The 15,183-nt window shown below is 37.7% G+C and overlaps 1 protein-coding gene across 2 annotated transcripts in view; it reads left to right on the top strand.

Moving 5' to 3' along the window:
• Nucleotides 1–14,866, top strand: part of LOC108248486 (replication protein A 70 kDa DNA-binding subunit) — a 36,751-nt gene extending 21,885 nt beyond the window's left edge. Inside the window, exons 14-17 of one of the 2 annotated variants that reach the window (XM_017437286.3) lie at nt 3,281–3,457; nt 3,604–3,711; nt 3,859–3,945; nt 10,376–14,866. In XM_017437286.3, the coding sequence (XP_017292775.1) occupies nt 3,281–3,457; nt 3,604–3,711; nt 3,859–3,945; nt 10,376–10,477 (474 nt within the window). In that variant the 3' untranslated portion in view covers nt 10,478–14,866. The remainder of the gene's footprint in view (nt 1–3,280; nt 3,458–3,603; nt 3,712–3,858; nt 3,946–10,375) is intronic. The other variant, XM_017437285.3, reaches the window with a different exon arrangement.
• The last annotated feature ends 317 nt before the right edge of the window (nt 14,867–15,183 follow it).

Raw genomic sequence — 15,183 nt, 5'->3', positions numbered from 1 at the left:
TTTTAGTTTATAGTTTGAAGAAATCTAATTCGGCATTCTATCCCGTTTGCCTCCATCTATATGTGTGGCTAACTTTGTGTAACGGTGTGTACAGAAGTGGGGAAGGTATAAGTGTACAACCCATTTCTAATTAATGCAGCTCTTTGTGTGTGTGTGTGTGGGTGTGTGTTGGGGTTTTGGGACAAGCATTAAAGTTGGCATGTGCAACCACGTCAATTATGGAGTGGATTTTCACTTGGTTGCCCTTACACATACAAATTTTAATTGCATTTAGGTGCCAGAAGGTGACACAGGGATTTGGTGTGATAAGAATGGAAAACTATTTTCAGAATGAAGAGTGTGTGTCAATCTTTGGGTGTGCTCACAGAGTTTTGTGTTTTTGCGTCTTTTGACTTTGTGTGTGTGTGTGTATATTATTACTCATGCTTTTCTTGTTGCTTCTCCTTAGTGTAGCTGAGGTTGAGACTTTGCCCAAAGGCTTCTGCGTTGCATGCTAGGATACAGGAAAAGAAGACGCGACAGAAAGAGGCCGATGACGTGAAAATGCTGTGGGATTCATTTAGCGTGGTTTAGTTTGGATTGAACCGGCCTCGTCTAGATCCTGCTGTCCTCTAATCTGATGCTGACTGTGGCATCAGAAAGCTTCAACAAGCCCCCGTTCTATTACCACATCCACCCACCTACCGCCTTCCTACTCCTTCAGCCTTCCAGCCTGCCCGAGTCTGCAAAATGTGATGAGGCAGGCATGCGGATGGAAACATGGGAGTCAGACATTGAGGGTTGTTGCTAACGGGAAATGCTCTTCTAATTAAAACTAATAATATTTTAAAAAAGCTCCTTGCTAAGTGTTTCAGAAGAGCTCTTGGTGTGTGGCATGGGTGGACAGATTATGAGGAAATGAGTCAGTGTTGGCTAGAGGGAGAAAAAGTGTCACAAGTTTGACTGACAGTAAATGTAGAGGTCATGGGGACGTAGCGCAGCGTCAGCCCCCTCATGACGGATGCAGGAAACACAATGGCCTTTTCATAATCAATGCTCTCACTAAACACTTTACAGAAACTGTGTTGTATAATGAAGGAACAGCATTGCCCAGTCAGTGTGTGATTTTGGCCGGCATCCTAGAAAAGCTCTTTGATAAACTCATTTAGGCCAAAAATTAGTAATGAGTCTGGCCCTGCTGTAGCTGGTACTTACCGCTCAGTGTGCATTTTAAAGCATTTAGTTTTAAATTCTCCCTGTACTTCCAGCTTCTTGTTCAAGGCCTGTTCTCCTGGAAGGAGGAATACCCTCTGATGAAAGTAGAAAAAACATATTTGCGGTTTCTTCTATGTACATCACATTGAAGACTTTGTGTTGCATTTAGGCACTTGTACACGGGTTTGTCTCTTCCAGTGAGGCACTGTTCATCAGCTGTGTGCATTCTTTAATATATTTATATTTATCTTTATGGAAATAGAATGCCGTGCTTCTCCACAGGATGAGAGAAATAGCCCTCTCTCTCTAGAATTAGCATTTCTTTCCTTTTTAGCTGTTGATTTTTACCAGTGTGAGTTCTGCCGCCTAAGGTGCTAATATCTGTTTAAATTACAGCAGCATCGCTGAATTTTAATTTGATTCTGTTTGCCTGTGTACATTTTTACTTGAATTCACAACAGAACAAGTTTAGCTCGTTGTATCTGCACTGGACATGCAAGTGTTTGGGTCTTTGCATATATAACCTTGCATTACAGTCATGTGTGCACGTCAGCGTGCTCGCATGTGTGTGTTTGTGTGTATTAGCACCGTTTCTGTAATAGAAAGGGAAAAATTCATTTCATCTCACATCTTTTATGTATTAAAAATTCTCAACCTCCCTCTGCTGTCTTTTTAAACTGTTCCAAGATTGTTTGGAAGTCAAACAGAGATGTGTAAACAGCATGCATCTACCAGTTGGACAGACTTGTTGGCAACAGTTTTACATACAATTCCAAGTTTGAGCTAAGCTTTTTTTCATTTTGGTTTTAATATATTTCTTTTCACACCAGTCAGCTTTTGCTTAACTGTCTGGACTTGAAGCAGCACATTTTCTTCTTCTTATTTAACCTTTTTTTTTTTTTTCTATAACCCATGCTTTAGTTTCATGACATTTGAAATAAAACTTTTTTAAAATGCCAGCAATGATAATGTAGGAACAAAATCAGTATTTTTGCATTTGGACAAACCTCTGTTAATTCCAATTTAAATTGTTTTCTTCCAAGTGTCAATGTCTTTATCTGCTCAGTGAAACTGATATCACACAACTGCCAGGAATGTTTTATTCAATTTTTGTCTTTAAAGTACCGTTTTCAGAATCCTGTCTTCTGGAGTTGGACATCATGTTGGCTAGTAGAGCAACTCTTTGCACTCAACTTTGACTGTTCCACAACAGGAACAAGTTTCACAGCAGTAAAGCTGATGTCATACCCTGCTTCGTTTTCTGATTTTTTTTTACTTTGCTGTGGACAAGTGATTACTCACTGTGTTCTTGAGGCCTCTGCCACCTGCCATCTTTTTCGAGCAAGATGTTGCCTCCTACATAACAAACGCTTTGATGAAATGTCTTGTTCCGCTACATTCTGTGAACACCTTGAAAATTTCTGGTTGTGAATAGTTTGATTCAGTCCAGGCAAAGTTCATGCACTTACTCTCTTATCTCACACAAACCTGTCAAGTTTATAAAATTGAACTTGATCCATAAGCATTTCTGTACACTTGTTTACTTGTTTTTCTCTGACAAATTAACACCTACATACTGCAGTGTAGTATGTAGACTGTTTTAGTGAAATAAACATACTAATAAAGTGTGAAATAAGTAGGTTTTCTGTCTATAAAATGGTATGTTTTTTAACTCACTGAAGATGCAACTGAAAACATGCAAACTCAGTTTTTACAGAAGCCTAAGACTCTCAAAGAAATCCACTGGGTATGTTGTGAAATTTTAATGAAACAAGTCAATTATAAGCCAGTCACATGGACCGCTACAGATATTTTCATGTTTTAACATCTGCCAGCACTGCTAGCATCCAGCTAAGACACAAACAAGGAAAAATAAATGATCTGAAGCTGAGATGCTGTTTCCCTCTTCCTTCCACTGTTTGTCTTGTATTTTATTAATTTACCCCACTTTCTTGTCACTCCTCTGTACAGTGTTGTGTAAAAGGGGGTCAATGCCTGCAAATTACCTGCTGTCTTTTGCTTTATTGTTCAAATTCTGTCCTCAATTTAAATTTTTTGTCTATTTTTCTTTTTGTTTTCCTTTCAGGCTGAGTATTTCAGCTGCGTGGCAACAGTGGTGTACATGCGTAAGGAAAATTGCCTGTATCGGGCGTGTCCATCTTCAGACTGCAACAAGAAGGTCGTAGACCAACACAACGGCACGTACCGCTGTGAAAAGTGTAACAGAGAGTACCCCAACTTCAAATACAGACTCTTGCTTTCCGTGAGTTCAGTGCTCATAAAATACAGTGAACTTCATTAAAGCTTGTCAGACATGTCGTGATTTCTGCAGTGATCTCACACTCGCACAGTCAGACATACAGAAATAATCTCTTGCCCCTTCATTTTCTCTGGCTGTCTGACTCTCAGGCCAACTTAGCAGACTTCTGGGATAACCAGTGGGTGACATGCTTCCAGGAGACAGCTGAGGTCCTGCTGGGTCACAGTTCAGAAGAGCTGGGACGTCTCCGAGAAACAGTGAGACCCGCACACACAAACACACAAAGAAAAGCCTCCATACACAGTTCTCCTTGACAATTTTACCAGAAGGTCTAAGAGTATCAGTGCTTCCTTTTTTTTGTTTACCTTGTATTGTTTGTTTGTGTGTGTGTGTGTGCTTCCAAGGATGAGGCAGCATTCGATGAAGTCTTCCATAAAGCCAACTTCACAACTCACATCTTTAAAAACCGAGTCAAACTGGAAACGTATAATGTAAGTAGCACTAAACACGATAGAATTTCATGCATTGCAAAAACAATCTGTTCTAAGGTATCAAAAGGCAGAATGTAATGATGCGCAGTGGTGCTCATCACTGCCATACAGGCATGTTTTAATGACACTGCAGGACTATTTAGTCTATTTGTGAGCGCAAGTCTGACACACTACCTCGCTTTTTTTTTTTTCTTATACACCGACAATGCTTCTCGAAAAATAGGCCTTTGATATTTTTAGGATTGTAAACATGTAGCATTGTTGAAATGAAGTTAAATTTTACAATCATAAAAAAATATGCTTCAAAACATACATCTGAAATGTTTGCATGTTTACAAGCAGTTTATTTTATATGATATAGACCTCATTATAGTTATTATTGGAAAAAATATTGACAAACAGCAAACTTTAGGGTACATTGATTGAATTTAAACATTAGAGCTGTGTGTCTGAAATATCTAGATATCTAAGGAAGTGGATTTAAACAAATAATGGCTAAAGCATTCTCTAGTGTTTAATGCATGACAGATGTTATTTTTATTAATAAGTCAAGCATGAAATTATAAAGTAAAAGTCATTGTCCCTTATCTTGCTCTCAACAGCTCCCCCGAACACGTAAAGCTGCCAAACAAGACATACAACTGCAGCATTTTAACAATAACACTGTCGGTCGCATCAGCTAAGTTGTTGTTGGGAGTTGTTTTATAGCTCGTGCACTTTGGATAGCAGAAAGCAAATACAGCTGTGGATTCATTTCTCTTAATTAGGCACTAATTAACATTTAGCTATTGTCTGTCTAAGCCTAATTAGCTTAATTATTCAGAGGCTAATTTGCTGCAGAGGGCACATACAGAGAGTCTGAGAGGAATGATTGAGATATGGTTTGAGTGGTCTCTAAACGGTCTGTGTCTTGACCTTAAAAAAAACCTCAGAGCAACAGTTTTTCAGCCATTCTTCTCTCGAAAAACTAACGTTGAGTGATTTTTAGGAAGGAATTATGCAAAGTCAAGGAAAAACGCTACCAATAAAGTCTCAGAAGAATGTCAATTTCCTGAAATTTGGGTTGTAATTTAACTTGCAGTGACGTTTGAGTGTCACATGCAAACCTGAATGAACCTGAGACTTTACAGCAAATGTCGGCACATCATTGCTACCAGCCCAACCAGCAGATGATGATTACAGATTTTCTTCCATCACACAATACACAAAGAACGATTGCACTCAGGATAGTTCTTGGTTTGTTCCTGAATAAAATACAATTCACTGCTGACCAAACGACCCTGTAAGCTTAACCATAATAGTTTCGTAAAAGTTTAGTTCTTGTTCATTTCTCTTGGATCCTTTAGGCTGACTGTAGAAAAAGGTAAATACAACCTTCTTTGGATTTACTATGTCCTGGAAGACTGAAAATCTACATTAGCATGTAGACCTCTTTACACAAATTTAGATCATATTGCCAAAAAACAGATACTTCTGCTATTTTGCTATTTCTTACCACCTAAACACATGCAGCTTTCCACTGTATTCATGCTTTTTCTTTCAATAGCAAGTCAGCATTGCAGAAATAGAAGCGTAACAACAGCACTGTTTTACTGAATGGCTACAATATACCATTGTGTACAATACAGTATTCTGTATACAATGATGTACAGTTTTTTTTTCTCCATTGTGGGATGCAGCATGCAATTCAGGGTTTCTTAGCCCTGCTACTTGGGGCCCACTGTCCAGCATGTGTTAGATGTTCCCTTGCTTCAGTGCATCTAACTCAAATGCTCAAACACCTCCTCAGCATGTTTTCAAGGTCAGCAGAAGCCTGTTAATGTCTCATATATTTAAATCAGGTGTGTTGAAGCAGGAAAAACCTCTATAACATGAGCCCTGAAAACCAGACAGGGAAACACTGATGCCATTAACAATAGGCATTTTGTAGACCAAATAGTTAAAAGGACTCTGAGGGTTATAAGAACTGTTGAAAAATGGAAATCTGTTTGTAGGGACCTACATGTTTGCTTTCACACTACCAGGGGAACACTGTCCTTGCGCAACACTCAATCATTGGTCAGCACAACTATGTCACTTATGAACGTCACGTTCACCACCACCAACAACAATTTTGGAAGTGTTTGTTGTCAGTTTTTGGTTTATATTGTAAAACCGAGTTTAAAAGAGGCTTACAAATATTTAGAGGTTAGGAGTTATAGGAGCCAAGACTCTTATGACAGCTCAGTTTACTTAGTGCTGCACACATTCAAAGATGAGCTGATTGGGTAAAAAAAAAGTATCTGTTACATTTTTTATACTGACTCCATCCCAAAGATCTCAAGTTATGAATACGTGAGTATATTTACTAACCACAAGCATGGTTTGATTTATTTTCTCCTTTTTTTGTAAATTGTTTAGGACAAAAGGCAAATATTAAATCAAAGTGATGAAATAAACTTCTTGTATGATGTTTTAGTAAAGAACTGATATCCCACCCCTATCAAAATGTTAATGTCTGCAGCAAAAAACAATCAGGAAACCACTGTACTAAGTTGAATTGTGCTGTACCAACCATGTAATTAGGAAAAACACCCTCACGCACACACACACACACACACACACACACACACACACACACACACACACACACACACACACACATTGTTTGGACGATGTGACTATTGTGAGACTTTATTCCTTTTATGAAAAGGACATTAAGTTAAGAAACAAAAGCACTAAGCACAGTGCTGCCTTAGTGTGAAAACGACATGAGATAACAGACTTCCATTAGGGTTCACTATATCCTCAACCAACGTGCCAATAATGTCATCCGTCAGAAGTTACGTCACATTTGGCTCATCACTGCAACCGTTCTTTTAGTGACCCCTAAGATGCAATAATTGTTTATTGCGCTTATAAAGTTGCACATTTGAGACAGTAAACCTGTCATGTAATTGCAGATGCACTCAGGAGAAAACCTGGGGCCGGTTTCTTTTATCAATCACCTGACTTGTCCTTATATGAATCGGACTTGATTGTCATTATTCTCAAAGATTTTTAAAGGCTGTTTTGCCTCTATTTTTGATAAAGATGTAGCGAAGATCATCTATCTTTTGACTATTGAACAAGCAGCGTTGATTAAATTACACTATTTTCTTCCACGCAAGAATCGACTGCTTATTCCTACCATTGTTTGTTCCTGCAGATGACTAAACAAAATTGAGAAAATCTACAGAGGGCATAAAAGTAAAGTTTTTACATAATTGTGAATAAAGTCAGTCAAATCAGTTTGTTGATACTGACCTGCTGTTGGATCTAAATCCACGAGTCTTTCTCAGCATGAAGAGGTATAAACAGATGCATATGAGCGTCTGTTGCAGCGCTTCAAACACATGAGTGCATAAATCGGCGCTCGTGTGCGAGTACATCTGTCTGTCCAAAGTGAATGAATTGATTTTGTCTCATTGAATGCATTAGTGTCAGAGGCGGACAGTTTTTCTTCCTTTATTTTAACAGACAGGCCATTGAGAGCCAAGTACACACTTAACACTGTCACTTTATATCATCAACAAACCAGACTCGTGGTAGGCCGTGTCAACAGCAACCCCGGCGTCTTTTGCCGTTTCACAGTGAGGGGGAAAAAAGGGTTAAGAAAATTTAATGTAATTTACATAATCAGCTTGATATAAGCAGAGAAGTGTCTCAGTTTCTTCTTTCTGTAACATCTATCGACAATGAGCAATTATACAATATGATATATATGTATATGACAAATTAACAAAGATTTTTGACAGTATTTTGCTGTACTAATGACAAATTTCAAAATCAGGCTGACATAAGATTTAAAGATGTTAGGAAAAAAAACCCAGCTGTCATGTTTTTGGCAAGTCAAGCAAAACTATAAATAAAATTTAAAGGGTCATTTGAGAAAAACTTGGAATCCCTGTTGTGTTCGGGATGCATATAATTCGAAATTCCGGAGTTGTGGATTTTCAACTACAAAAAACAAAACAGTTTTAGGTTCAGAAAGGTCAGCTCTGCAGAATGAATTGCAGCAAAGTATTTTATCTGCAGCGAGCATTCTCTGCTTCATTATCCCAATCTTTCTGTAGGGATCCTGAGTTGTGTAATTACATTGTTTAGCATGCTACAGAATCTCATTAATTCTCTGTGAAGTTGTGGCATACGTTTGAATAAATTGGTTAGATGTGTGTTGCGCTTGTGTGAGGCCGTGTGTTTGGGGTTTGGTTTTTTTTTGTTATTGTGCCAGCATCCAGACATTTTTTATTTATTTTTTGTCAGGGAGAATGCCAGCTTCACCCCTGCTTTGAAATGGAGTTTACAAAAAGCCTGATTGTTTAGTCACCTCGAAATGTTTTTTAGAGAATATTTGTCGATGCACATTGAATCAGCGTGACCTTTTACTTTCAGCACCTTGTCGGTTAAAAAAAACAAGTTGCCACCTTTTGTCATGTGAAACTTTGGTCCTAACTGATTCCTCTGTTGTTTATTTATTGATTCTCAGTCTTCAGGTGGATGAAAATTTAAAATACTGATAGAGATGTGCATTCCTGTACATGCTGAGCCAATATGAAAGTATTGCTATTTGTTATGCTTGGCGAATTGCTAATTATTAGATTGTCTTTAGTCTTTCATTGTTTTTTAAAAAATAATACTTCTAATAATGCCATGATCAAATGAAATAAGATTTTGGCGTTATGTCTTCATAAGAAATCCCCTCCTTATTTGTGCCGCTGTGGCTCCAGGCGGTGGAGTAATCGTCCATCAGTCAGGCGGTCTGTGGTTCTGTCTGAGTAGATTTCTCTTGTTGACGACTGATGTGTTCCTCATTTGTAAGCTGCTTTGGATAAAATCATCTGCTGAATTAAGAGTTGGGAAAAATTGTTGCATGAAATCCAGCATTTTAATGGATGTGTCTGATGGTGGCTTTCAGTCCAAATTGTAAAGGGCAAATGGCTATAAAATGTTTAGCAATTATGTATTAAAAAAAAAAACTCATTTCAATGTGCACAATATTTGCTCTTTTCTTCTTGAAGATGTTAACAATAATGTCTGAAAAGTAGCAGTGGATTATTATTATTTTTCTTACAATTAGCTTGAGAAAAACACAGACTGAACATCCTGCTTTTGTTCGTGTTTAGAGATGGAAAATGTCACCTTTCATGCTCTGTTCCCCCCACAAATTGTTTTTATCATTGAGGTTTTTCACAGTTCACAAGCTGAAGATCACCTTACACACAAGTGGGGTCATTTCCAAATGATATTGTTTCCATTCCGGTTGGATAATAATCAAAGGTCTGTTTATGCGCTGGATCTGGATTTATTTCTATGATTTTTGTCGAGTTCTGTTGTTCTCCACTTATTTGGATTCATTTATTGTTTTCCGTCATTGGTTTGATTGGAAGGTTTGCATCTATTTAGGAATATCTTTGAAAGCAACCTACATATTTTTAACCTACAGTATGTAACATGTTGAGGTGCTTTTCTAACAATGTATCATAGCTTACTGTTATTAGCTTAACAAATAAAATGAATAAAACTTCTGAGAACAGGTACAAGGGCTGGAGTGAAGTAAGTTAAAAAGCAAGGAACATGCTGAGAAAATTGACAAATCTTTAGAAAGCTTGAGAACTATTGTTAAATACAGCTTTAAAACAAATCTTAGAAGCAGTTTGGTTTTTTTTGAAGCAAATTAAAAGGGAAATGAGAGATACCACGGGGCTTTTGCACAGTACTGTTTTTGTTCTTTTTGTGTATGTGTGCAGTGCTTTTCAGCTTAGACATTTGTTGCTAATGCTAAAAAGGCAGCTTCAAAGCTCGATTTTATACAATCTAAAGAACAAAAACACACCTGAGTTTGTCTAATGGCCCTATTTTTCCCAGAAAACACTGGCAATTGCCAATCAAAGGCTAGATTTCCCTGTTGCCAGAACGGTTAATGAAATCTTTGCCATAACTTAATTATATCTGCATAACTGTCTGTAGCTGTTGCCAAAGTGGATGCTTTGATGAGCACAGGGTGGTCCAAGTTGTTTTCAGTTTAATCTTATGTTTATTGCGTGTAGCTGCAGATGTATTAGAAGAACAAAACAAGTCAACATTTTACATACCTGATCATTAAATCTGAAAGAGCAAAAATTTGACGACACACTGTCTTTGTTTCCACTTTAATCTGTTAAACTAAACTATAGGTTTAAATATAGTGAAATTATTTATGTCCAGAAGTATATGATGTCTCATCCAACCAACAGTGGATACTTTTCAGCACTGAAAGACAGACTTTACCTAAGTTTAGATACAATTTATGCTCTGATATTTTGCTTTTAGATGATGGATTGATAGTCCAATCATAGTTGCATTATGAGAATCATAAAGGTTTATATGATATATTGCTTCAGTTAATTTAAGGCTTTTCTTTCCTCCTCAGGACGAGAGTCGAGTGAAAGTAACAGTCATGGAAATCCTTCCTGTCGACCACAGAGAATACAGCAGGAGACTCCTGAGTAGCATCCAGAAATTGGCTCACTGAGCTCTGTTCCTGTCATCCAAAAAGCTGCTTGATAATTACACATATCTGCTTGCTTTCTAACTGGACTGGACTGTAACTGGTGTCAGACTTTTTTTTTTTTTCTAACTGCAACATATCATATCTGACTAAAGCAACAGAGAAGCAGCAAGTGATTCATGTGAATTAATGGCAGCCAAACAAAGACTGTCGTGTTGTTCATTTTCTTCAGCTGACTCAGTGTGAAGCACACAAACACACAGAATACTTTTTATCCACAGTATTTTAGCAATAAGACAATTTAACTGTTAATGTTTAATTTTACATTGGTGTTTAATTTTTTTAGAAGTGCATCATGCACTTTTTAAAAGGCCACATTTTCTTTCTTTTAAAAAGTGAATCACTGGTTTAAGGCCTGTTGGTAATCAGTGTTAGTTAAAACATAAACAGGCTTTTTTTTGGTTAAGTTTTAATGTTTGAATGTAGCAGTCATACATGGGAGTGCAATTTTAGCCTCTGCTGGCAATGTTTATTTTAAAAAATGCCATTTTGATTGTGTTATTATGTGCTTGGATTGTTTTCTTTGCTTCTAAAAAATGTCAAACCAGAAAGAAGGGATTAAAATCACATAAAGAAAAATGTTTTTATTCCAGCACTTTTGTTAAAGGCATCTCCTGTTCTTAAAAAAAGAAAAAGAAAAAACAAATGAAAAAGTAAGGGTAGTAGCTGTTAAATGTTTAATGTTCTTGGCGCCAACCCCACAAAGCATCAAATCAAACCTTTCTCTGGATTTTAGTCAACATCATCTCACCTGTAAACCAAGTCAACACTGCTGGGAGCAACGGAGCTTATCATTTTCACACAAAAACTCAGAATTCATTCACTTTTTTTTGCTCATCCTTGTCCAGGTCTCAATAATAAATTTGACAAATATTTTCATACAGTTTACTGCTAAAAGAAAACTTAAAACTGTTCGTTGCAATGTCCAGAATGTGTCATAATATTAATATTTTAATAATCTGGCATGCATTTTGAGTCCTGTTAAAAATACAAGACAGGGTGTGAAAAAAAGCCAACTCATGCAATGTTTTAAGTGATTCTAGACCATAAAGGACACCAACAATTGTGATCACATTTTCTTTGTGAGAAATTTAGTTGAATCTTGAGCAAACTTGTATAGTTTAGACAAGACGTTAGTACACGTGTTTAGTTATCACTACAACAGTTCTCTTCCTTTTTCTCCCTTCAGAAGCCTTTTTAAAGAAATCACTTTCACGCTATGGATAAATCAGCCAATTCACTGCTCACTGATGCATCCCACATGGCAGGTTAGGACACAAAAGGTATCTACCGTGTTGCAAACTACTTTTTCATTACTGCAAGCATACATAGATGCACTAAAGAAATGTTTTTTGTGTGATGTGACTATGGGCATGACCCTGATTTATGATGACAGCCCGACTCTCTGCTCCATCAGGATCATGTCCTGCCCGCTTTGGCCTCATTTTGTGGAGATTTGGGAGGTCTAAACATCCTCCATGCTGATCTGTTTGAACCAGATTTTTATCCCACTTCTTCCTTCAAAATTTCTAAAGCAAAAACGTGAAAGTAAATTAAAGGAATTATCAAAGATTGCTTTTGTTTTAACACGGCTTAAGCATCTTTTCCGGCAAGCTTTCAGGTTGTTTTGCTCCAATCATCAAAATCAAAGCTTTATTAATTATTTTATTCTTTGAAAATCCTATAATAAGAACTGTCTGCACAGTTGGTGTAAATTTAAAAAAGAAGTCTGTAAGATCAGAAAGTCATTTCCATCTTAAAGCCTTTCTGATCGTTGAGTTTTAACATGTCAGGAGATGTGGAACAGTGAAGGAAGCACTGAGTAGATTACTGAAGGTAAAATAGCTTTTTTTTGTAATGACTGTCCTTTTTGAACCCTATCTAAGAAGAAGTAGTGAACTGAACTGATGAGGTGGCTGTATCTTGTTGGAAATGGGAGAACTTGAGTCTGTTGAATATGCAGCGTGTCTCTATCTGCAGTGTGTGTGAGGCTACAGCAAGGACAGGAAATGGAAATGAGCTTCTGTTATCACAGAGGTCGCAGCCCTGATCACAGTCTATCTGTCCACAGTCCTGTCTTAAGACATGCTGTGTTTCAATCAAGCTCTCCAGAGTCTCTGCACAGTGGATGTGTGTGAAGGAGACTGATGGACGTGACCATGAAAGAACCATCATTTCAAAGAAACAACGAAACACTTGCAAAGACTCTGGCATTTGTATCTTTGACCTTTTACATAAGCAACACTGTAATAAATTCCTTTCACTGACATAAATTTAGTCCGTACTGTTTTATAATATAAGAGAAGTAGGGGCTGGGTGTATAATTTGTAGCACAATGAAATCTGAAGGTTCATACTGTCACATATATGCTTGCCCTTTCGTAGGTAAACCATTTAAAGCTGTTGCAAGAGGAAAAAGTTTTTTGCACATCTATTATTCAGTTTGTTTTTATTTAGATCAAAATATGAGCATGGTCAATGCATTTTACAACAACAGATTAAGACATTGTAGTTTTAGTCAGGAAAATCTTTTCGACTTCAGTAGCAACTGACATTAGCAAGGTGGAACAAATTTTGTGTAAAACCAGGAAACTTCACTTAAACCTAACTAGATGTTGAGCATGGTTATCTCCCTGAAGATGATCATACGTTCTGAGTTAGTTGGGTCTGTGAGGTGAATATGTTTGCATGAGTAAACCGTCAAGGACACACGTAAACCTTAAAGATGCACCGCTTGAGCTAATCCATAAATGGATTTTAAAATGTCCATCAATCTACCCGTTTCTTTCTGCTTATATGTGGTTGAGTTGTGGGGGTAACAGGAGGAAAACCAAGACTCTCCTTCCCTCCAGCTCCTCCTGGAGGATCCCAGGGTGTTCCCAGGCCAGAAAGAATACATACTAATCTCTCCATTAAGTTCTGGCTCTGCTTTGGGTCTCCTCCCCGTGGGACGTGCCTGGAAAGCTTTCAGAGGGAGAAAGCATTCTAATCAAATGCCCAAATCACCTCAGCCCAATCCTTTCCATGCCGGTGAGCAGCAGGTCTACTCCGAACTCCTCCTGGGTGAAGGAGTTCGTCACCTGATCACTAAGGTTGAGCCAGGCCACCCTACGAAGGAAGCTCTTTTCAGCCCGTCGTATCCGGGCTCTCATTATTTCATTCATGATCCATATCTAATGACCGTAGAAGCAACAACCTCATTACTGCAGATGAGACCTTGATCTTTTGATCCATCTCCTGCTCCATCCTGTGATCACGTGTGAACAAGATATTCAAACTTCTCTGCTTGAGGCAAAGATTCACCCCCAATCTAGAGGGAACCATGACCTCAGTCATGGCTCTAGGTGATTTTGAGATGTGATTGGGATAATTATCCTCCTCAAGAACACAATACCCTTTGACTAGTATTTAATTAAATACATTAAATGGCCCTATGATGGACTTGCAACCTTGCCAGGGTCTACTCTGCCTCTCGCACAATGACCACTGGAGAAAGGCAGCAGCTCCCCCACGACACTGAATGGATAAAGCTGGTAAAGAAATTTGATATATTCATATTCAAAATGGACATTCTTCCCCGACCAAATGAAATCCCTGGACGACTGGCTGAAAATGTAAGCTCAAAGTCTGATTGATCTACAACTTTTATTAACATTTGAGGAGCTGTTTTTGTCAGGAAATTCTTCACGTCACACTGAAACCTTTTGGTTTTATGTTCATAATTACTTTCATAACTTGTATCTAAAATAGATCCAGCACATCAAGACATTTATTATTCTAACATCTGCAAAATTCTTTAGTATAAAAGACTTTTAAGTGCAAGCCTAGCTGTGTTATAGTTAGTTAAAGTTTTGGCTTCATTTCTTGTAGACTGACACTTATTGCTCTGTTATATTGTTTTGTTTTGGAAGGTATTAAATTGCACATTTTTTACTCAACAAACCAACTTTTACAGAATTGGAGTTTTTTTTATTTTCGTCTTTTTGCCAGAAAAGACTCACCTTCATTTTTTTTTAAACTGAAAAAGCACATACATTATAACCCAGAACACAACATCACATTACCAATCTGCATGATGTGTTTTGAAGTGCATGAACCTAAAAAGTCTCCTTTAATCCACAACGTGCATCTGTTGGCAGGAAGAAGAGAGTGCTGTCGCTGGTTTGCCAACTTGTTTCTGCAGATCTCACAGAAGTCTTTAAGAGACGTTTTGAATGCCTGTTTCTGTTCAAGGGTTTCACTGTGTTGTCAAGGGCACTTCACACTCACCGAGGTGTTTATAGGCTCTGTATTCTGTCTCTGTGTTTTGGTGGTTAAATGTGTAAAAGATCTCAGTTATCTAATAAAAAAAAAACTGCAGTTGTTGGAGAGTATTTGCTCTGCGGCGTTTTCGTCTCTTTTATGATATACATTCTTTAGGTGTGTAATTTTTAGTAATTACCATTGTAAAGGTAATTCCCTTTTGTGCTTGTTTCTTTTTACATAAATCACCAGACTTCCTTTTATCACCCTGTACATTTGATTATTCTTCTCCTCTGTCCTTCTGCCCACCTGCAGTGTTGTTTATGTTTTCCATAAAATTATCATTATTTCTCTCCCTATTGATTTCTTTCTCCACTCTATGCTGGCTCTCATCTTTCTCTCTTTGTTTCTCTCTTGCCCTCCGCTAGT

This window comes from Kryptolebias marmoratus, linkage group LG13, assembly GCF_001649575.2.
Source record: "Kryptolebias marmoratus isolate JLee-2015 linkage group LG13, ASM164957v2, whole genome shotgun sequence".
In the NCBI taxonomy this organism is placed as follows: Eukaryota; Metazoa; Chordata; class Actinopteri; order Cyprinodontiformes; family Rivulidae; genus Kryptolebias; species Kryptolebias marmoratus.
Note: the sequence above shows the minus strand (reverse complement) of the source record. Positions and strands in the feature narration are given on the sequence as shown.